This window comes from Silurus aristotelis (genome assembly GCF_946808225.1).
Source record: "Silurus aristotelis genome assembly, chromosome: 5".
Lineage (NCBI taxonomy): Eukaryota > Metazoa > Chordata > Actinopteri > Siluriformes > Siluridae > Silurus > Silurus aristotelis.
This window is the reverse complement of record NC_139578.1, coordinates 29,400,685-29,423,554: the sequence shown is the minus strand read 5'-3', so window position 1 is coordinate 29,423,554 and position 22,870 is coordinate 29,400,685. Positions and strand designations below refer to the sequence as shown.

The 22,870-nt window shown below is 39.8% G+C and overlaps 1 protein-coding gene and 1 long non-coding RNA gene across 9 annotated transcripts in view; one reads left to right on the top strand and one right to left on the bottom strand.

The window, feature by feature from the left end:
• Positions 1-22,870, bottom strand: part of LOC310726939 — a 146,883-nt gene that overhangs the window by 49,469 nt on the left and 74,544 nt on the right. The window lies entirely within an intron of this gene.
• The window catches only part of LOC310726807 (phosphatase and actin regulator 1), an 81,430-nt gene that overhangs the window by 25,842 nt on the left and 32,718 nt on the right, over positions 1-22,870 (top strand). For 3 of the 8 annotated variants that reach the window (XM_083542747.1, XM_083542745.1, XM_083542743.1), the window contains exons 1-3: positions 1,589-2,328; positions 5,036-5,197; positions 20,052-20,132. In XM_083542747.1, the coding sequence (XP_083398873.1) occupies positions 1,935-2,328; positions 5,036-5,197; positions 20,052-20,132 (637 nt within the window). In that variant the 5' untranslated portion in view covers positions 1,589-1,934. Of the gene's footprint in view, positions 1-1,588; positions 2,329-5,032; positions 5,198-20,051; positions 20,133-22,870 lie in introns of those variants that run through there. The other 5 variants (XM_083542746.1, XM_083542744.1, XM_083542742.1 and 2 more) reach the window with 2 other exon arrangements.

Here is a 22,870-nt window from a genome sequence, read left to right as displayed (position 1 = left end):
ACAATTTAGACCTAAGTAAACCTCAGAATAACAATGCCATTGCCTCTGAGAAGAAGTTGATAATCATGTACCTCAGCCTCAGAAACTACTGACTGACCAATATGTGTCCAGTGTATCATTCTCCATTCAATGCGTTTGAAAGACACCTCATTCCAGATCAATTTCCAATTCTCATTTATACAACAGAGCAGTTAAGGGTTAAGGGCCTCGAGGACACAGCACTGGCATGAGGGATTTAAACGTACAACCTTCCAATTAGAAATCTAACATCTACTGAAAAACCCAAAGAAACCCTCTGACCAAAGTATGCAGAGCAGAACGAGCCCAATACCAGACGTTTGCGAGTCATGTTACTGGCAAAGATATCTATTTTTGGGATGTCTCTTTATAATAAAGATGTCTCCAGTTTGATCTCAAGACAAATAATTGCCTGTTTTTGGATATGAGCACATGAGAACACGTTTGTGTCCAAACCACGAGCACAATGATGTCTTCTGGCAGCTTGTCAGTCAGGAATGTGTGGCTGTTTTGTGCATTTCTTGGATGGTGCATTGGAAAGGAACTGTACTTTTTTTTTTGTCTAGACTCAGACCGGCTTAGAATAATGAGAAAGCAACGATTCACAACTGGGTTTTGTGTAGTGTTTTAATTCGTTTAGCAGCTCATATTTGAGCATGTTTTGTAAACTCTCAATTCAGATGAATTCATTTTTATTTAGCACTTCTAACCATGGACATTGTCTCTCCAGCTCATATGAGAGCTGCTGGTTATACAAGATTAGATTCGATGTAATTGATTTGTCTCAACAGGTTATGCTAACGCTTATGAAGGGTTATTCCTACTGACACAAATCACTGCTGTTCTAATCGCTGATCACCAAAAACCTCCAAAGAGCACCAATGTCTAATGAATATTTAGGATTCTCCCAATGACTGTACATTCAGTAGTATTTAGACACCTGCCTTTTCCACCAAATTGGGGACACACGATTGTATTGGACGTCATTGGATGCGGTAGCATGAGATTTTTCCTTTAATAAAGCTAGGAGTCCCAAACCTGTTCCAGCATAACAATGGACAAATCGAGCTCCATGAAGATCTGCTTTCAATGGGTTGGATGATGTGGATGATCTCCTGCTAATGTGAACACCATGTGACCAACCCAAGCCTCCTCACCTCCCCTACATCAGTCCCTGACTTTACTAACAGCCTCATAGCTGAATGAGATCTCATACGAATCCTGGTGGGGTGGGCGCAAACTTTTAGCTATAAAAGGATTGTCTTATCAGCTACTTTTTATTAGAATGTTAAATAAATTGTGAAAATGTAACCATTTTTTAACAATCAATCAAACAATTATTACAAACTAATCAATAAATACAATGATGTACCACCATATATGAAAGATCTTCAAAAAATATATATATTTATTTAAAAAGGTACATTAAAGGTAAAAAATGTGTGAAGTTTGGATCTGGCCCTTTCATTCACGTGGGAAAGTCATGTGACTTTAGATGTCGGTGAAATGGAGGTATCAGGGCTCTAGCATTTAGGCGAACCGATTCAATCGGTTTGAACGAGTCGTTTGAGAAGGAACCGATTCCTTGGCGGATCGCTGGTGCTTATATTAGAGAAGGGAGAGGAGCTGCTGCGGCGTTCGTGCTGCGCCGGAGCACAGGATCTCTAAGGTCTCCAAGATCACCGGTACCACCAAGATCACCAAGATCTCAGGGATCATCAAGCATCCGTGCTACAGCATCAAAAATGAGATCTCAGGTGTGTTTTTGGTGAGAGGTAAGGACGTCAGAAGATCCTGCGTGGATCCTGATCCGTGGTGAGAGCTCGGGGGTGGTAAATCGTATCTGTTGGATCTACTGGACATCTCGAAGTCATATTTCTGGGTAGAGACGCGCTCTCCTATCTACATTATCCCCCATGCTGAAGTCGGCGAGCTGTGCCATGGCGTCCTGCGCCCCCGGGAACCGCTTTATTAACGGCGGATTCATCAACAGCAGCAGCATCATCACCACCACCACCTCCTCCACCAGCAGCATCAGCAGCACCATCATCTCCACGAGCAGCAGCAGCACCGCGCCCGCTCCGCATCCTGCCCACGAAGCCAAGCAGAAGGGCTTCTGCCTGGTCAGGATGATGAACCTGAAGGGGAAGAAAGCGAGCGCAGATCCGCGGAAGCAGCAGCAGCAGCAGCACCACCACCACCACCACCACCACCAGCACGGCCCCGTGCCCTTCATCATCCACTGCCACATCGGGAAAGAAATCAAGCACATTTGCGGCAACTGCAGTCGCGCCACCGACGCGCAAGACGGTGAGTCGCTCCGTGCTGCGGCGCTCCCATCCTCATCCTCATCATCATCATCATCCTCCTAACATCTCTCTACAAGTCATGAAATACACACTCTTACACACACTTTACCTGCATGCTAAGGGAACCAAATTGGAAGGGAAAAAAATAAATATATATATTCATTATTATTATTATATATTTTTTTTTTATTAAATATATAAATATATAAAAAAAATATATAAAAAAATATACATTTTTTTTTAGTTTAGAGCCTGAAACGCAAAAATCATTCAAATGCCCTTGTGTGTGTGTGTGTGTGTGTGTGTGTGTGTGTGTGTGTGTGTGTGTGTGTGTGTGTGTGTGTGTGTGTGTGTGTGTGTGTGTGTGTGTGTGTGTGTGTGTGTGTGTGTGTGTGTGTGTGTGTGTGAAGTCGGTTCATTGTTCCCAACACTCGAAGGAGTGTAACAGGATTGGGTTTGAAATGAATCCTGATGAAAATGCAGTTTGAAGGCTTCATCACCATGGTCATATTTTTCTTCTTTTTTCAAAATTATGGCTTCAAATTGTGTCGGATCTCCTGAAATAAATTCAGCATGATGTTTTTGGGAATGTTTTAAAGATCTGGGTTAGGTTTGTGCTTTGGCCTTTAATCAGTTTGCAGTTTGAGCCATACTCTGGTGTGATCTTCATGACGTGTTCCTTAAAAGGTTTCTTTTTTTCATCTTGTCTCAAAGGTTTTCTCTCAACCGTCACCTCTGACTTACACAGTACTCAACTTACCTGACCATAAGATTGCTAGGTTTCTTGTTTCTGAACATCTCATTCCACAGTTAGACCCTATTTCCTGTTCTAATACCTTCCCCTCTTCTGTGAAGATGTTCTGATAGTTTTTTTGGTGATTTGTGCTCATTCAGGGAAAGGGGTTGCCTGGGGTGCAGTCAGTGCTCCAGTTCATCCTCAAAGGTTTTCAACAGGGTTTAGATTTTTTTTATAGCAGGAAATCTTCCACATCTTCCAACCCACGGAAACTATATCTTAATGTAGAAGGGTTTGTGTATCGGCATGCTGGAACAAGCTTGTGTGGTTCTTCCCCAAACTGTTACTCCAAAGTTGAAGGCACACAATGATGATGCCCCTGTCCACAAAATGAGCTCCATGAAGATGTTTTTCATGGGTTGGAAGATGTGAAAGATCTTCCCAGGAGAATAATGTTATGTTAGGGTTTTTAATAACTTTAGTTTTAAATGGTGTGTATTCAGTCTTTGGTGTTTGATTAAAGCTACAGTACCTCATGCAGCAACCAGATCTGCTTGCTTCCTTCATCAGGAGGAAGTGTTTACCAGTTGTGGACGTGTCTGGCGACAAATCCCTACAGAAACGCATCGATCCATTTTTTATGAACAGATGATGTGCTTAAATTGATGGAAACTTTACTTACATAATCCTATTTCCTGAGATGTGCAGCTGGACCAGAGCTCCAGGTTTGAACTTTGTTGTAGGTTGTATGCATCTTTCTATGGTGCATTTACAAACTATCCTACGAATGTGGTGCTCTAAATCCGGCTGCTAGTTTGCTTATATTTTGCGAGAGACCTCCTGGGAAACCTCTCTAGCTGAGGCTGTTTATTGACTAGAAAGATTTAGCTGAGGTTGAGGAACTGTCAGAGAGCATCAGGGTGTCCTTTGTTTGTTTTTTTGTTTTTTTTCCACCCTACAATATTGTGTACTATAGGCAAATCTGACGATTAGCCTAGCTTCAACAAAGCGTCTAGGTAATCCTTTACACATTTTTAACCAAGTATCTGATTTTTCTTCCTCTGCCGAGTGCGTTTGTGATTTTTGCCTATTATTTATTTATTTAAATAGGTTTTTTTTTGTTTTTGTTTGTTAATTAATTAGATTTATTTTGACTAGGCCACTCTGAAACCCTGTATTTTTGAGCCATTCAGAGGTGGACGTGCTGGTGTGATTTTTCCGGTTCATGGTCCTGTTGAATTATAAACTAATGGCTGGATTTTTTCCTTCAGGATTTTCTGGCAAAACACACAATTCATGCTTCCTTCAATTATGAGAATTGCTCCCCAGATCATCACACTACCACCACCACTTTGACTTTTGATATGATGTACAAGGAGGTATCAAAAAGATTCTCTTTGCTTACCAGAAAGTACTTTATCTACATTTGCACTTTATCTACACACAAGGCCAAAGTCCGCAGGAGCCAAGAAAGATCTTGTTTCCGGTGAGAAACACACGTGTGAGGTGAACTCTGTGTCAGAATGGGCATGTGGTCAGAATAGCAAACGTGGGAAGGCACAGGCTCAGAAAAGCACCAATTGCACAGCACCAGATGTGCACAGGACGATGTCTTTTGGCACGCTGATTTATGAATGTCGGTGCTCCCTGTGACTGTGCACACAGCCTTGTGCTGCCATCTGTTGGCATGTTACAAAACTAGTCTCAAAACATTTTTGACACAACCTTGCACCTTTTCACATAGGGCCAGGCCTATTTCAGCGTATTTTCCAAATACATTTTACGCTAATAAATTAAAAGTGAAATTTATGTAGTTCATCAATTCTGTTGATGGGGGATTTAAAACGTTCACCAGACCTCCAGCGTTGCTCCTATATCGATGATCACGTTTTCTTGCATTTCGTTCTTAATTTTTTCCCAAAGCTTTGCCCTGATCTTATTTCTTTATATCCTTATTTTCTCTTTCCAGCAGAGGAGGTGGAGCGCTTGGCTGCCATGCGGACCGAGTCGCTCGTTTCCGGCACGCACACGCCGCCCATTCGGCGCAGGAGCAAGTTCGCCACGCTCGGACGACTTTTCAAGCCCTGGAAATGGAGGAAGAAGAAGAGCGAGAAGTTCAAGCAGACCTCAGCAGGTAGGAGGTGGTGTTTTGTTTTTACTGCTTTGTGGTTTTAGGAGCCGTTTACTGGCCACTTTAATAGGTACACCAGCACCTTTTCTATTCAGGTCACACATCAGAATGGTCGTGACATGGTGGTTGGTGCAGGAGGTGCTGGGTTGAGTATTTCAGGAGCTAAGGATTTTCTGTTGAACAATGTGAAAAATCTCCTTTTTTCGGGTTCTCCCATTAGGGGTCTCCACAGCGGATCATCCGCCTCTACATCTGCCTCTTTCACACCAACTACCTGCATGTCTTCCCTCACCACATATATAAACCTCCTCCTTGGTCTTCCCCTTTTCCTTCTTCCTGGTGGCTCCATCCTCAGAATTCTTCTACTGATATACCCCATGTCCCTCCTCTGCACATGTGCAAACCATCTCAATCACACCTCCCTCACCTTGTCTCCAAAATGTCCTACATGCGCTGTTTCTCTTGGGAGTAATTTCCAGTTAGAGTTTCTATCATCAGATTTCAAACGTCGTATCACATTTTGTCTGAGGCCGCAAATGAACAGCACAGGCTATTGGTAGGATCATATCTATGTTGCTTGAAGCTGTTGCTTTAACCAATCAGATTACGATTTGGCCCCTCCAAGGCCTCCTAGCAGGCTTTCAATCACGTCACCATTTTCACATTCTTTGATCAGACAGTCAGAGAGTACACTAGTCATATTTGAGTTGAGAAGGCCTGGGGTGCAGTCATAGTTTACATTCGCCCTAATAGTGGATCGGAGCTCTATAGCAGGAGATCTTCCACATCTTCCAACACATGGAAATAATATTGTTATAGTTGAAGTAAAGGGAAAAGTTCATGCTACGCATCCAAAGACAATTGTACCATTGCGTGTCTCCGACGTGTGTGATTTTTTTGAAATTCAGTTCTACTAAGGCGTGTGTAAAGTGATTTATGTGCTGTAGAAGTGATAATGACATTAAGTGCATTTACATGTACAGGGAAATTTATCAGTGTGATTAAAAGCCAGTTTCTCTGTTTCTCCAAGAGTAATTTAGCCTCTTGGTGCTTGTCATTACGAGTGGATGCTATTTATTAAAAAAAAAATTTTCCAGAAAGGACGACCAGTTTATAAATTTAAGCAGTTTGTTAAATGCAGTGAATTACAGGCAAATATTCAGTAACTGGTTTATTGAATGCTGCCAGGTATTCGTTACTTCCTGTTGGCTTTGAACATGTGATCACGGGTAAATGTAAAAACTGCGTTTTCTTTAAAATAAAAAAAACGCTGACGTCCACGCGACCCTTTCAACCATCCACAATGGGAAGTCTGGAAACGCTTACGTCCCTGTACTGCGCATTAGCAAAATGTAAGACGCTCAGACCTGCCACCTTTCCGTTTGGCGTTTATTTACTTTTCTCCTCTTTGAAACGTCACGGCGGCGTCGAGGACCCGTGACATGATGTGTAGTCGTTTCTCTAAAGTCTCCGTTTTTACCGTCCACATTGCGATGCTGAAACGGCGGACATGGGTTTTATCTGACATCCTGTTGGCTCCGTGCATGACTAGCACGTGATCGCGGGAATTGCATCTCGGGCTACGCCTACACCAATTCGGGTAGATTTGAAAACGGCGTTAAAAAAACGCTCGGCATTCACGCTACAGTATTGTTTTCAATCGTTTTTTTTTTCCAAAGTCTCTCATCCGCATTGAAACGCCTTAAAAAACCCTTGCGTCCCCGTACTGTGTGTGAACAAAACTTAAGGCACTTCATAAATTCCGCCTTGCATTAATTTACTTACTGTCTCTTTGAAACGTCGTGGTGATGTCGTGGAAAGGCGCAGTCACGTGACAAAAAAATGTGTCGTTAGCAAGTTTACACAAAGCCACGACTGAAATCGGCATCCCAGTGTGGACGGAAGGCCAAAACCTAGAGAAAAATATGCGTTTTCAAATGTAAACGTATTAGCGTGCACATGGCCTCAGTTCCTATAGATTCATAGCCTCTGCATTGCTTCCGTTTTCTGGCTAATGATGTGCAGATCCGAGCAAACGAGCGATGAGTTTTTTGTTAAGTTTCGTTTTTGGGAGACTTTCAGACTTTTACCATCTTCCTAAGCATGGGTCTTAGATCCCCCTATCGCACTGCTAACCTCGAATAGCATCGATGCTGTTTAAAAATATCCCGGACAGGCTGAATCAATAGTGCAGAGAATCGAGAGCTACATTTAGCATCCTGCAGGCAAGAACTATACATTAAATCCCTCGTGGGTTTCATTTGCATCCTGTTTTTTTATTTATTTTTTATTTGATCTTTTCCTTCACTTTCCAAAGTGCTTCTTCACGTATTGCTTTTCATGTCGCCAAATCCCCATTAAATGCGCAACGATCTCAGAATGCGCAAAACCTGTGCTACACCGTTTCCTAAGAGCGATAGACAGCAGGAAAAATGTGGGTTCAACTGTCGTCTCCACTGCAGGATGGTTGAGGTGGCAGCATCACCACGAGCAGTAGTGCAGAATCGATTCAGGGCAACGCATTCATGTTTTCTCCCAGCCTGGCTATTTTTACTCGGCCTTTGATGAATGTGCTGCAGCGAACCAGAACCGTCAGGGCCAGGAGAAGAGAAAACACAGGGGGTTTTCACTTGTGTGATGCCTCATCGATTGAGACGCAGCGAGGGGTTTGGGTTAGAAGTGATCGGTGGGCTTGTTTGATCCAGAAAACCAGTTGGAGGGGGAAAGGGGGACCAATATTCAATCAAACATCCTGTCAGTCATGACAAATTACAAGACCACCTTTGGTAAAAAAAAACAAGCTTGGCCCATTAGGATACAGCAGGGTGGTTGGAGAAGTGCCTAAGGTTACCAGTATCAATTGGTCACTTCTTAGTACCAATGGTGCTTTTTTTCTTCAACAAGTTCATGTGGCAAATCTTTAGTTTTAGCTGTGTTGCCAGTCCCTCAATATTCACTCTGGACCTGATTTGTGAGTCTGTATGAGATTAAAACAGAAACTGAAGTACCTCAAACTGAATAGCAGGTCATTCCTGTGGCACGGATGTGTTTCAGAGTAGAAAACGCACTTAAATATACAAGGTCAGGTTTCAAAACCTGACCAAAACATTACAGTGCATCTCAAAGCTTTAGGTAGAATCTTAAAACAAATAGTTTCCGGATAGAACGTCGCAAAAAACCTTCAGGAGATTTAGCTAGAACATTTTAAGGAGGTTCCAAAGACCTCAATCAGACAGAACTATAATAAATGATGATTTCCATTTTCTTTTTTTTTTACATTCGAGGTAACGTCTGACAGCCTGCCCTGCTTTCTCATATCCACAACTGTGGGAAATGTGCGCTTGCATTTGCGAAGGAAGGATTCGGGTTTCGTGGTCTGGTGTCAGAGTTTTTTTTTCCTCATGAATTCTCTGTGAATTGATTCTTGGCGCAGAGCTGAGAGAAGAGCGTGAATCTCGAACTGACTCAACAGGAAAAAAAAAACATACCGCAGTTGCTGTGACTGGCAGCAGACGCCACTGCAGCGCTGACAGACTGTCAATCAGACGTTCAGTCAATTCATTTTTCAATCGTTCGGTAGCCTGGCCTGGTCTCGTGATGCTGGAAACATCACGACATGTAACTAGCGACGGGTGAAGGTCAACCTTCATAGTTGTTAGCCAGGTTAGTGTTTTTTTTTGTTTCCATAATAAAGGCAAGGTGTCAAGGCCATCTTTTGATGTCTGTTATTTTCTACCAGGAAGACCATAACTTTGTATATCTTTTAGTCGTAAAGCCTTGTTTAATAGTCTGGAGTTGTTCTTAACTGTTGTGGCTCATATATAATAATGGGAGGTTAGGGAGTTGACTCGATAGCCAAAAGTTTTTTTTTTGGTTGTTTTTTTGTTAGGGTCTGTATGTACCTTCTGGTCATTACATTTTCGGTTTAGTAAGAGAATTATTTCAAAAATGAAAAAGCAGCGTTATTTTTATTTTCTTTCCTTTGTTTCTTCGTAGATGCATCAAAGTTACACTAAAGCAGAAAAATACTTTCTTATTTCTAATAGCAGAAAGTGGGCGGGGCTTATACAGTCTATAGAGATAATTGATAATGTAATAATAATTTTTTTTTATTAGTATTATTATTAGACGAGCTATTTTACATACTTTTTTTGGTACCAATATCTATAATATTTATAAAATAATAAAGGTTTTAATGAAGTCAGCCAACTTGTGAAAAGATCTGTTCATGATCATGATCATGATCGAGATCATGGCCTCTCATTTTTGCTCTTTGTAATCTAAATGACAGATTGGACATTAGATCAGACTTAAATCTTGTATTATTTCCAGTATAATTGTAGCTGATAGTCTTGGTTGTGGCTCCATTTGCTGTGATTTAAAAAGTAAACAGGGATTTATTAGTGTTGGTAAGGATTTTTGAAGACTGAAAGACCAGACTCTACTTAAATACAAGATTAAGATGATGGCATAGAGGGTTTAGGATTGAATTTAGTGGCAATTGATGGATTAGTACAGTCCTTTTAATGATCTGTTATTTCCATACACATTGGCCTTAATGGTAGTAGCAAAATCTCTGTTCTACTGCCTTGGAAAGCAGCAGGATGAAGATTAGTATGTGACCGAAATACGTTTTTGGGTACAGTCAGTGGAAAACCGGCACAAAGGCACCAGTCGAAAATAATTTGTATCCCATTCAGTTTGTTTTCTGTCTGGTAGATTAGGTTTTTATTTTTTAGATTTTGTCATGAAAATGGATTCGACCTACATTTCCAGTCTAATTTGTTTTGTTTTTTTTTGATGCCTGAGATGTAAAAATTTAATCTTTTTTTTTTTTTTTTGGTTAACCCACTTCCTGTGCAATCATAGAAAAGAAATTTGAAGTGACATACATTGGAAGAACGGTTCTTTTTGAATCTCGTTCATCAAAATGAACACTTTTTTTTGGAGTCTTTTAGTTTCGTTCCTTTCATCAGAAATCAAATAAAATGTACCATTTACAATAAGCAGATTCCCCCAACACGTCTACATACACCAACTTTGGAAATACGATAATGCAGCTAAGGACAAATAATGATGAACAGATTGAGAAGCTTCCCCTCTCATACCTTCTGGTCCGTGTCATTAGTTCTTTTTCACGTGACTCCCATAAATATTGTAACAATAATGTCAAGCTTCGGACCATAAAAACCTGGGAGTCACTTGATAAAACAATGGACGACTCGAAACAGAAGACTCATGAGATGAACTACTCAATTCTGTTTCCTCTACATAACCTATTGAGATTTTGCGACTGAACAAATCACTCTTTGACTAATATGATTCACTACTGTGAGTCATATTAAAGACTCATTCAAAATGACTCGTTCTTGTGAGTCATATTAAAGTCTCGTTCAAAAGGCCATCACTAGTAAAGAACCACTTCAAGATTTTTTTTTTATTTATTCAGTAATCATTTTGTTAATGTTGAAACATGTGCATTTGTCAACAACGAACATACAATGCTCCAGGCTGATTTTATTTATTTTATTAATGGATTTTCTCTCCATTTTTCTTTTTTTTTTTGCCATGCCACCATAGCCTACATATTGGAAGCGACTAAATGACAGATGGCATCCTACTGTTCAACAGCTTAACATTTCTTGATATAAAAATTGGTGCAACAGTCCCTGTTTGTCAGTTCTTCCTTGAATAAATAAAGTGGAACATTTTGCAGAAATAAAGAGGAACTCATCATTGAACTGGAGTTTTATCAGTCATTCTAAAGAAAAGCAATGGGTGCAAATACGGGAACAGTTCAATGAGAAGAAACATCCTATTCAGTTCCATTCATTCTACTGTTTGGATATTTTACTCTTCCTATAGATGTTTTTTTGAATCTTCTCAAAATGCATCACTTCAAGGAGTTGAGTTTATGGCAAGAACCCATTAGCAACACAAGACCTTATAAACAATAACAAGTTGCGCGAACCCCAGCCAAAGATCAAATTTTGCGGACCACCATCTACTTGGTGGAACATCAGGAACATGCTCCACCATCCCATGGACATGAAAATGGGGGATGGCTCAAAGAGTACAACTTTGATTTAGTTCCACTTATTAGACTGGATATCGTGAAGAGTTTTTAAAATAGTCCTGCAGATATTCATCAATTCCTGGAGTTGAGTGCATGGCAAGAACCCTTGCCAACCACGTAAGCAAGACGTGTTAGGTTAAGGGCCTTGCTCAGGGACCCAGGAAGTGTATTGTGGTGTGGCTGGGATTTGAACTCATGACCTTCTGATCCAAAGTCCAATGCCTCAACAACTACTAAGCTACCACCTGCCCCATTTGACTGTTTGGATATTGTTAAAAGTTTCTTGAGTAGCCCAGCAGGTGTTTTACAAATCTGTACTCCAGGGGCGCTGTATCATGACAGACCCTACACTCTGACCCTTCCTAACATCGCCTTGCTCAAGTCTACCTGCCTATTCGTGTACTATTTTTCCAAAAAATCATATCTCCACTTTTGTTCATCTGGCTTCCAAGACAATCCCATACCGTCTTCCGATATGTGCATTGGTTTAATAAGGACCGAATCTCAAAGCTGCATTATTCCAGAAGAAGTTAAATTCATGAGCAGGGTGACCTCCTCAGAAATAGAGCTCGTCTCTAATTTGGGTCACAACCATGCAAACAGTGTACGCATGAGGAGTGAAGAACTATAAATAGGAAGAAAAATCCAGGAAAAGAAACCTCACTCCTGGAGTGATTTATTTGTAGAGTTTTATGTACAATAAGTTATTTGTTACAGGGATTAAGTGATTCAGATCATCAGGCAAATATTAATATTACACAAGATAATAATTGGAGGGTTTTCGAACATGAACAGCCTTGCTGGTGTGTTTCAGATTGTTGTCCTGCTTCCTAACCCAAGTGCATTTGAAGTTGAGGTCATATACTTCTGGCCAGATCATTTCTGTGAGCATTTTCTGATAAAGCGCAGAATTCATGGCGCCATCAATTAGGGGAAGTCGTCTCGGTCCCAAAGCTGCGAAGCATCCCCTGACCATCACACTACCACCACCATGTTAAACTGTTGGTATCATGGTTTTTTTAATGAAATGCTGTTTTTAATGGCAGATGTAATGAATGCACACTTTCCATAAAACCTTTGTCTCATCAGTCCACAGAGTATTTGCCAAAAAAAAAAAATCTTTACTCAAGATCACCAGATTTTATTTTTATTATTTTTTTTTATAGCAAATGGAAGACGAGCCATTGTCTTCTTTTTTCTCACCTTGGAAATCAGCCATGGATACCAAACTCTTTCTTCTGGTTAAATCATGAACACTGACCTTAACTGAAGACTTAAGGAGAACTGAGGCCTGCAGTTTTTTAGATGTTATTCTGGCTTCTTATATGAGCTCCTGGATGAGTCGTTGTTGTTGTTGTATTTAGTCATTTTGCTATGGAAGGGACAGGCAGGTTTACACAGCTTTTTTCCCCCCTTAAAAAATGAAATTATCATTTAATAGCATTTTGTATTTTCTCGGGGTATTTAATTATGCAAAAAAATCAAAAGTGAAATAAAAAATCTGAAAATTATTTTTTCACAGCACTGTATATTTGTGTCCGCTTCGTTTTTTTTTTTTTTCCTTTCGACAAAAATAGTTTTATTCAGGATGTAAAAATGGTTCGGTCGTGCTGAAAAATGCCTGCTGGAAAGTTCAGTATTTCTAAATAGCGTCTATTTTTCTAGTCCACATTCTAACGAGGTAATTTTCAGAACTCAGATTTTTTTTCTTTGCTGCGTGCGCGTGTGTGTGTGTGTGTGTGTGTGCACGTGTGTGGCAATGATGCTGAAAAGTCACAGTGAGTACTTCTGAACTAAATAGCTTTGTATTATCCTGGGCTGTTCTCCTTTTGTGTTCGACATTTGCTCTGGCTCTCTGACTCATTTTTTTTATTGCACCAATGAGTGTTTTTTTTTTTTGTTTTTTTTTTGTTTTTTTAATATGAGCTGCTCTTTGATATTTGTCGGTGTATCTGACCTAAATTTTATTTTGGGGTGTCTTTTAAAAGTGTGGATTCGAAAGAGATGAACTGGGGCGAATCTGCACCGGTTCTTTGTTCAGTTTTAGTTTACTGTTTATTTAAAAGTCACAAAGTCACTTAGTAAAATGAAAATCAGTGTGAAACTTATATAAAAGCAATATCTAAACAGAAGTTGGTGGACACCTCAGCATGAGATCTGTATGTCCTTTCTGAACATCCCATTCCACATTTAGTCTCCATTTGCTGTTTTAATAACTTACAAGATGTTCCACTAGATTTTATGGACATATTTGTGCTCGTTCAGCCACAGGTGTTCCAATCAATCAGGACTTAGAGCTTCATAACACAGCTTTCAACCAGGGTAATCAGATCTTCATGGAGCTGGAGTTTTGTGCACAGGAGCGTTGTTCAAGTGAAAGGGAAAATTTCATGCCAACGAATCCATAGACGTCCTGTTTAACTGTACGCCTCCAGCGTTATTTGGGAAAGAAATAAGGTGTTCCAATACTTTTGGAAGTATAGTGTAAGAACTTGGGGACATTTTATACACCATCACATGAAATCCAGCACCAATGTGTACAGATGATTACATCCTTTTACGTGTGTGTGTGTGTGTGTGTGTGTGTTTTAAATAAACTGTCACACTCTAAACCTGTAGCCATTTAGCATTTAAACAACTTGTGATTCCGTGATTACCATTTAGACCATCTCTAATTAATCCAACTGTTAGAATTTAGTCTGAAGGTCTAGACCAATTACATTCTTCCCATTGTTCCCAACAAATACATTTGGTTCCATAATTTAGTCCACTTCTTTACATAAGATCAACGATTCAGTTCTAAAGTTTTGTGCCATCATTTCATTACACGGTAGCATTGGTTCCTGTCATTTGCTAAAAAAATGTTACTTTAAATTCACTATTTTTAATCCAAGTGTTATTTTAATGCCAGCCTTCAGCATTTAGTCCAGCTGTTAGCATGTGGGTCAACCACTTTATTTGCTCCTTCCACTTAGTTCCACTTTTTAGAGCAGCTACCGTATTAGCATGTTGAGGTCCCACATGGGTCTTTTTTATTTATTTATTTGTTTTTCTTCATTACAATTGTTACTATTTGGTGCTTTTATACACCATTTACTAAATTTAGCTCCACTATTTAGTCCAACTATTAGCATTTGGTCCAAAGGTTCGGGCTGAGAAAGTGCAAAGCGGCCATGCATAAAAAAATAAAAAGTTCTTTCTGTTTTTCCTCATGATCATGACTTAATTTTTTTGTAATCTCGACATAATGATGATGCTGCTAACTCTAGATCATGCTCCTATGCCAGTTACCCACAAAAATTAAGTACGAATAATAAGAAAAGTAGGTCGAGATTATGAGAAAACTTAGGACTCTTAGGACTCTTACGTACATGCCCACCACCAGATTGGTCTGCCAATTCTTCCCAACATTCACATTTAGCCTACATATAGTTTTGTTGTTCCCATTTGATCCGACCTTTAATATTTAGTCCCATCATACATTTACATTTATGGCATTTGGAGGACGCCCTTATCCAAAGCCACTTACATTTCTTATTCATAAAACTGAGCAGTTGGGGGTTCAGGGCCTTGCTCATGGGGCCCAGGAGTGGCAGCTTGTTGTGATTTGAACTCGCAATCTTTTGGATCAAAAGTCCAAAGCTTTAAACGCTAACCATCTCCCCCAACCAAGCAGAAGCCACAACTTCTATTGAAAGCCAAAATCAACTTAATTCTACATGTGGAATCCAGAGTGGCTCCTGTTTTACTGAAACCTGCGCCAGTGAATCGTGGATACGATTTAGCACCTCTGATTTGGTCCAAACATTTAGTCCAGGGGTGTCAAACTCGATCACATAATGGGCCAAGTCTAAAACACCGTCTAAGTTGAAGAACAAATTGTATATTAAGATTTTTATAAAATATTTCCTGCTGCGATTGCAGTCTGAATTTAAATTCTTGGACAATTGAATGTTTTTCTTGAAGGTTATATTTAGCATACTCGGCTCCACATTTGGTGTCAAAATGCCGACGTATATTGTACACCTTCACCAGCGACACTGCCTCGTAACACAAAATACACACAAGTTTGTCTCCTTCTTCGGCATCAACTTTTGCGTTCTTGGACATTTTGGGATTGTTTGTTAATATTTCTCATCTCTGCTCTTTGAAAAAACGGCTGTAAAATGCTGAAATAGAAACACTGCACTCTAGTGGCGGGATGTCACTTTGCGGGTCACGAAATCGAGGCACGTTGTGGGAACGTTGCCCAATCATTTAGTTCAACTTTTCAATTTTTACTAATTCAACCATTATCATTTAAACAAATAATTGTGTCCAACAATTAGCATATCATCCAATCTCTCCAGTGTTTACTTCTCTGATTCAGTCACTGTGGGGCCCTTGCTCAAGGCCCTTAACCCTCAACTTTCAGTTTTACAATATGTACGAGTTGGCCATTGGAATCACCACAATGGCAGACATATAAATGTATTTTCGATATGAGTATTTCTTTCATTTCTATTGAATGTAGTTATAAGGATATACTGTATCATCCGTATCAAGTGCCCCAGAAAGTTCTGTATTGCGCATTGTGTTCTGACATTTCTGGTTGCGATCTGACTTTTTAAGGGTCATCGTTTAGTCTCTGAGGAGATGTCTGAGCAGATGCTAGCCCAAAAAATAGCATGGCAGAATGTCTCATGTGCAGCCCAAAGACTTGTGTAACATCTCGTAATGTGCCATGCAGGGAGTTCGATCAACTTATGTCATAAACTTCTCTGCTAGTGAGGCTTTATATGCCAGGATAACTATTCGAGGGCGGCTGATTTTGTACTTAGCATGTAACGTACAGAACATTCTGAGTTGCGGAGTCTGATTCACCGATTAACAGTCAGTGGCAACTGAATTTCCGACTCACCTGCCCGAGTGATATACATCTGGCATTCTGGTCATGACAGACATTAGTGAGAACTCATTAATAGTCATAATTTCAAATGAATTCGCACGAATCCGGATCGACTGAAATGCATGTGCCAAACAATCCTCCTGCACCATCTGGAAGATAAGCATGGAGGTAGCTTGACCCAGAAGACGGGGTATTCTTGGCGCATGCTTTCGTAACCACTTTGTGTTCGAGCTTGAACTGAGTTTATTCAGGATCGCTTTATTTTCTGGACTTTGACATATAGCGCTTTCACAAGATGCTGAGCTGATCGTCTCATTTCTTAATATGCTCATACTTGCATTGTCTTTGGTATAACTATAAAGGTTCCTCCAAATGTCCATGAAGGTAATGATAATGGAGTGAATAAAGAACGCTCAAACTCTTTGTTGTGAGGAGTTCAATCGTCCAACATTACTGAATTACTCATATAGAAGTGGAAATGGATTGGAAAAGGCACTGGATTATGGCTCTAAACATTCCAGAAGAAGAACAGATGAGCAGGAAACTTCAAGCTCTGAAATGCCAATCAGAATGATGTAATTGTCCCACATCCAAGCATCCATAATGTTTGAATTGTGGGTATGATGAATCCTTTATTCCTAAATATAAATAGGTTCTTTTCGCACTAGTTAGTCATATAATGTATTCCAAATGGTTATATATATCGTATTTTCCAGGCTATAAGCCGCTACTTTTTTCCCCACGTTTTGAACCCCGCGGCTTAAACAACGAAGCGGCTAATTTATGGATTTTTCCTGGGTTTTTCCCGGTTTCACAAACTTCAAGCCAAAAAACTGAGCGACATAACATTAGACCAATGACATTTCCGAACGGAATAAAAAAAATTTCACCTGCGTTCTGAGCTGCACGGCATCGGGAGAAAAAAACGTTCACGATGATGACAAAAGATAAACTCCCGAGAGAAATACAGTGCTACCTTGACCTAAAACAGTGTCCTGTACACTACGTATCCCTAAACTCCTGTACACTACGTATCCCTAAACTCCTGTACACTACGTATCCCTAAACTCCTGTACACTACGTATCCCTAAACTCCTGTACACTACGTATCCCTAAACTCCTGTACACTACGTATCCCTAAACTCCTGTACACTACGTATCCCTAAACTCCTGTACACTACGTATCCCTAAACTCCTGTACACTACGTATCCCTAAACTCCTGTACACTACGTATCCCTAAACTCCTGTACACTACGTATCCCTAAACTCCTGTACACTACGTATCCCTAAACTTTAAAATTTTTACTTTTTCTTCTTCGCTTATCTTAATTTTCGTCACAATCTTCGCTTTCTGGCTTCGCTTCGCCATCTAGCAGTGTCGTCTCGAGCTTGTACCTCAGTTTTTTGCTCGCGGAACAAAGCAAATAAATCGACCGAGTGACCGATCGTACCTCGGAAAACTCGTACATTAATGCACTCGTAGGTCAAGTTACCCCTGTAGTTGTGAAAGGAAGGAGGAAGACAGTGAACAATGACTTTCTTGTTCGGCTACTGTTTAGATACAAGCCGTTGTAGCGCGTTGAGTCTGGGTGAAGGGAGAGCTCACTAACTCCAGTTACAACAGAAATCATATAAGCACAGACAGGTTTCCAAAACTCGTGCTTTTTTATTTTTCTTGGCAACAGTGTTAAGGGTTAGTCAAAGAAACTTAGAAATAAGCATCAGAAAATAAAAAGGACTTAATCCTCAGTCTTACACACACGCAGTAACACCGGAAGAATGCAGTGCAGACTATTCCCAAAATACCGCTCTGCTCCTAATAGAAGAAACATATTGCATTTAGTGTCTTTCGTTAAAGCCTGTGTATAGTTCATTAGTTTTAGTGTAGACTTGGCTTATAGACAGGTGCGGCTTATTTATGTTAAAAATAAAAATCTTGGGTTAGGGTTAGGCTTATATATGGGTGTGCTTTATCGTCCGGAAATTACGGTAGTCTAGTCCGTTATCATTTTGTCTCAATAATTACTCCAGTTTTTACCATTTACTCCAGTTATTTAGCCCAATGGCTTCACCCCCCAGTCTACTTATTTCCACAATCTCCACATACACATGATGGGAAGATCATTTTTAATTATTATTACTACTGGCATCTTGGGGTCAGCATTTAGTCCCAAAATTACCATTTAGTTCTGGCACTAATAACATGTCGTTCAACTATTACCATTATTCAGTTTCAGTTTGATTATTTAGTATTTAGCCCCTTGATTACTGTTTAGTTTACCTTTAATTTCTCCCCAAAATCTAGTGGAACATCTTCCCAGAAGAGTGGAGCTTATTACAAGAGCAAATATGGACTTAATGTCAAATGAGATGTTTAAGACATGTAAAGGTTCAATGGTCAGGTGTCCACAAAATTGGAGATTATAGTGAAAAAAAATTCTAATGTGAAATTTTGGGATGTCTGTTAGCCGCAGCCTTGGCATGGATGCTTATAAGGCATACACACACTTTTATCTCAGCCCTCCATTATTCCGTAGTGCAGCTCGGATTATTCAGCCTGCAGGGCAAATTTGTTGCACAGCAAGCAGAATTCTCCCCCTTCCGCTTCTCCCGGTCTCGTTCCTTATTAGCCGGGGCAGATTTCGGAATTATTAATGCGACAGAAAACTGCCTCGGTCCTGAGTGTGCGGCGTGGTGGGGGGGCTGGAGATAATGTCCCTCAGCTGCTACTGTCTAAAAATAGCACCTCCGTGGCACTGAGACTTGGCATTACTGTACGACTTCGCACATTGCCGCACCTGCTGACTTTGAGCTTTCATATCTGTTGTCCATTGGGTTAAAAACGCTCACTGGTTTATAGCGTGCGTGTCCTTAAACATTTTAATTTCCAACGTTTACAGAGATGGACTATGCTAGTGATGTTTCAGAGATGTTTCAGGGATCGTTTTTTATATATAGTGTACAAGTTTCAAGTTTTATTTGTAGGTTATAGGTTTTATTTATAGGTTAGATGTTAGTGATGGTTTGTACAATAACAACAAGTAGAATGGACAGTATCGCACAATTTCAGTATCTTCTAAAGGGACTTGGCATTACTGCCATTACTGGCATTACCATTATTGTCTAAATAACTGGCAACAAAAGTGAGTACACCCTCAGTGAACGTGCCAAAACCGTGTCCAAAGTGTCAATATTGTGTGTGAGCACCACTGCTATGTAGCACTGCTTCAATCCTCCTGGGTATGGAATTCACCAGAGCTTCTGCTTCTGCAACCTCTAAAGCAATGTTGCAGCTCTCATGCGTCTGTTTTCAGAAGCAGCTTCTGCACCTGACGGACAGCACGAGGACTCGACTTCTTTGATGGACTCTTGTGAGGTCTGTTCTGAGTGGAACCTGTCTTGGAAAACCTCTGTATGACCCTGATTACTGTACTGTAACTCAGTTTCAGGGATTTTCTGATCGTTTTACAGCCTCGGCATCTTCGTGAGAAGCAACGATTCTAATTCTCAAATCCTCCGAGTCTTTACCATGAGGTGCATGTAGAACATCTAGTGTTCAGTATGAGAGAATTGGACTCAAAGCACCACGTTTTAACTGCTTTAATACAAGCAGACGACAAACATGAATAGCACATGTGACTTTGCATGTTTACATGACGTACAGCTGTTAGCACTTGTTTTCAGCTATTTAGACAATAATAGCTGTATGTTGAGTTTTTTTTCAGAGGACAGTTTCAAAGAACATCTCTATAGTCATGTCCATTGAGAAGATATATGGAATGTTAGCTAGCTACCTCCTTTTGTGAGATACTGGAAACAAGGATTTGTGGTTTCTCTGTAATATGTGCATTAATATTGGTGGGTGTGTGTGTGTGTGTGTGTGTGTCCACAGTTCTGGAGAGAGAGATGTCGGCGAGACAGAGCCGGGAGGAGCTGATCAAGCGTGGAGTGCTGAAAGAAATCTTTGAGAAAGGTTATAATTTTCCCCTTAAATTCATATATATATGTGTGTGTGTGTCACAATCATTTGCAGAACTTTGGTTCGTCTCAAACTGAAGAACGAACATCTCTTCTGTACTCCAGGGCTGCTTCAGTTACCATGTTCTGAGTGGAGTATGATCACGTGACCAGTTATGAACTCGCTCCTTCCACACTTATTGTATTTCTTCTGGTATGCAGGTGTTTGATTTCTATAACTGAGGGGTGTTTAAAAAAAGGTCTGAGTAACAGTTAAGCTTTTGGTTGTGTTTGTTAGTTGTTTTTGATTTTGCTGTGTTTGTGTTTTATTTGTGTGTTGATTGTGTTGCTGTATTGGTTGATATGGGTGGTTGTGTTGGTTTTTGATGGTTTTTGCCAGTGGTGGGTGCTCAGGGACAGCAAAACCTTCTCTGCTGCCCTAAACACTATTAGAAGTACTGATCTACATTTACAACCTAAATTCTAACATTTGTTTCATGAATTTGTGTTAATTTATTCCCAACAGTTTATTCTCTTCATGTCGTAGTGTTTCTCTCGGCTGCACTGCTTCCAGTACGTGTTTGTGGATGTTAGATTTTTTGTCCAATCAGATTTCAGCCTCTATGTGCTGCCATGTCAATCTAATCTGCCCAGGGCCTTCACAATCAGTATTGCTGGCCTTTATACTTTAGATAGCATAACTCTATTAGCAATGAGTCTGTATCTTTAACCAATCAGATTTCATATTCGCTTCACAGGGCAGCTCGCTGGCCCAGAATAGCGTCAGCATTTTTCTGTCATCTGATTGGTTAGTCAGAGGGAAACTGAAGCCCCAGGTACCAAATGCACGGCCCGCCACTGGTTTTTGATGGTTGTGTTCTTTTTTGGTGGTTGTGCTGGTTTATGATGATTGTGTTGGTTTTTGATGTTTTTTTATGATTGTGTTGTTCTTTTAGCTGGTTGCTTTGGTTGTGCTGGTTTTTAATGGTTGTGTCGGTCTTTGATGGTTACGGTTTAAGATGTTTTTTGATGATTGTGTTGGTTTTTGGTGGTTGTGTTGGTTTTAGTGGTTTTCAGTTATTGTTTTTTTTTTTTTTGTTGGTTGTGTTGGCTATGTTGGTTTGTAATGCTTGTGTTGGTTTTTGATGTTTTTTGATGTTTGTGTTGGTTTTTTTTATGGTTGTTTTTGTTGTTTTTTGATAGTTGTGTTTGTTTTTGATGGTTGTGTTGGTTGTGTTGCTTTTTGATGGCTGTGTTGGTTTTAGTGGTTTTCAGTTATTGGTTTTTTTTTTCGTTAGCTGTGTTGCCTTTTAACGCTTGTGTTGGTTTTTGATGTTTTTTGATAGTGGTGTTGGTTTTTGATGGTTGTGTTGGTTTTTGATGGTTGTGTTGGTTTTTGATGGTTGTGTTGGTTGTGTTGGTTTTTGATGGTTGTGTTGGTTGTGTTGGTTTTTGATGGTTGTGTTGGTTGTGTTGGTTTTTGATGGTTGTGTTGGTTGTGTTGGTTTTTGATCGTTGTGTTGGTTTTTAATGGTTTTGATGGTTGTGTTGGTTTTTGATGGTTGTGTTGGTTTTGATGGTTTTTTATGGCTGTGTTGGTTTTTGATCGTTGTGTTGGTTTTGTTGGTTTTTGATCGTTGTGTTGGTTTTTAATGGTTGTGTTGGTTTTGTTGGTTTTTGATGGTTATGTTGGTTTTTGATGGTTGTGTTGGTTTTGTTGTTTTTTTATGGCTGTGTTGGTTTTTGATGGTTGTGTTGGTTTTGTTGGTTTTTGATCGTTGTGTTGGTTTTTGATGGTTGTGTTGGTTTTTAATGGTTGTGTTGATAGTTGTGTTGGTTTTTATGCTTGTGTTTGTCTTTAAAGGTGTGTTAGTCTTTTAGTTTTGTTGTTGGTCTTGTTGGTTTTTGATGGGTTTTGTTGGTTTTTGATGGTTGTGTTGGTTTTGAAGGTTGTGTTGGTTTTGTTGGTTTTTGATGGTTTTGTTGGTTTTTGATGGTTGTGTTGGTTTTGTTGTTTTTTTATGGCTGTGTTGGTTTTAGTGGTTTTCAGTTATTGTTTTTTTTTTTTTCGTTAGCTGTGTTGCCTTTTAACGCTTGTGTTGGTTTTTGATGTTTTTTGAGAGTTGTGTTGGGTTTTTTATGGTTGTCTTAGTTTTTGTTGGTTTTTGATGGTTGTGTTGGTTTTTGATGGTTGTGTTGGTTTTTGATGGTTGTGTTGGTTTTTGATGGTTGTGTTGGTTTTTGATGGTTGTGTTGGTTTTTGATGGTTGTGTTGGTTGTGTTGGTTTTTGATGGTTTTGTTGGTTTTTGATGGTTTTTTATGGCTGTGTTGGTTTTTGATCGTTGTGTTGGTTTTGTTGGTTGTGTTGGTTTTGTTGGTTTTTGATGGTTGTGTTGGTTTTGTTGGTTTTTTTATGGCCTTGTTGGTTTTTGATGGTTGTGTTGGTTTTGTTGGTTTTTGATGGTTGTGTTGGTTTTGTTGGTTTTTGATGGTTGTGTTGGTTTTTAATGGTTGTGTTGGTTGTGTTGGTTTTTAATGGTTGTGTTGGTTGTGTTGGTTTTTAATGGTTGTGTTGGTTGTGTTGGTTTTTAATGGTTGTGTTGGTTGTGTTGGTTTTTAATAGTTGTGTTGGTTGTGTTGGTTTTTATGCTTGTGTTTGTCTTTAAAGGTGTGTTAGTCTTTTAGGTTTGTTGTTGGTCTTGTTGGTTTTTGATGGGTTTTGTTGGTTTTTGATGGGTTTTGTTGGTTTTTGA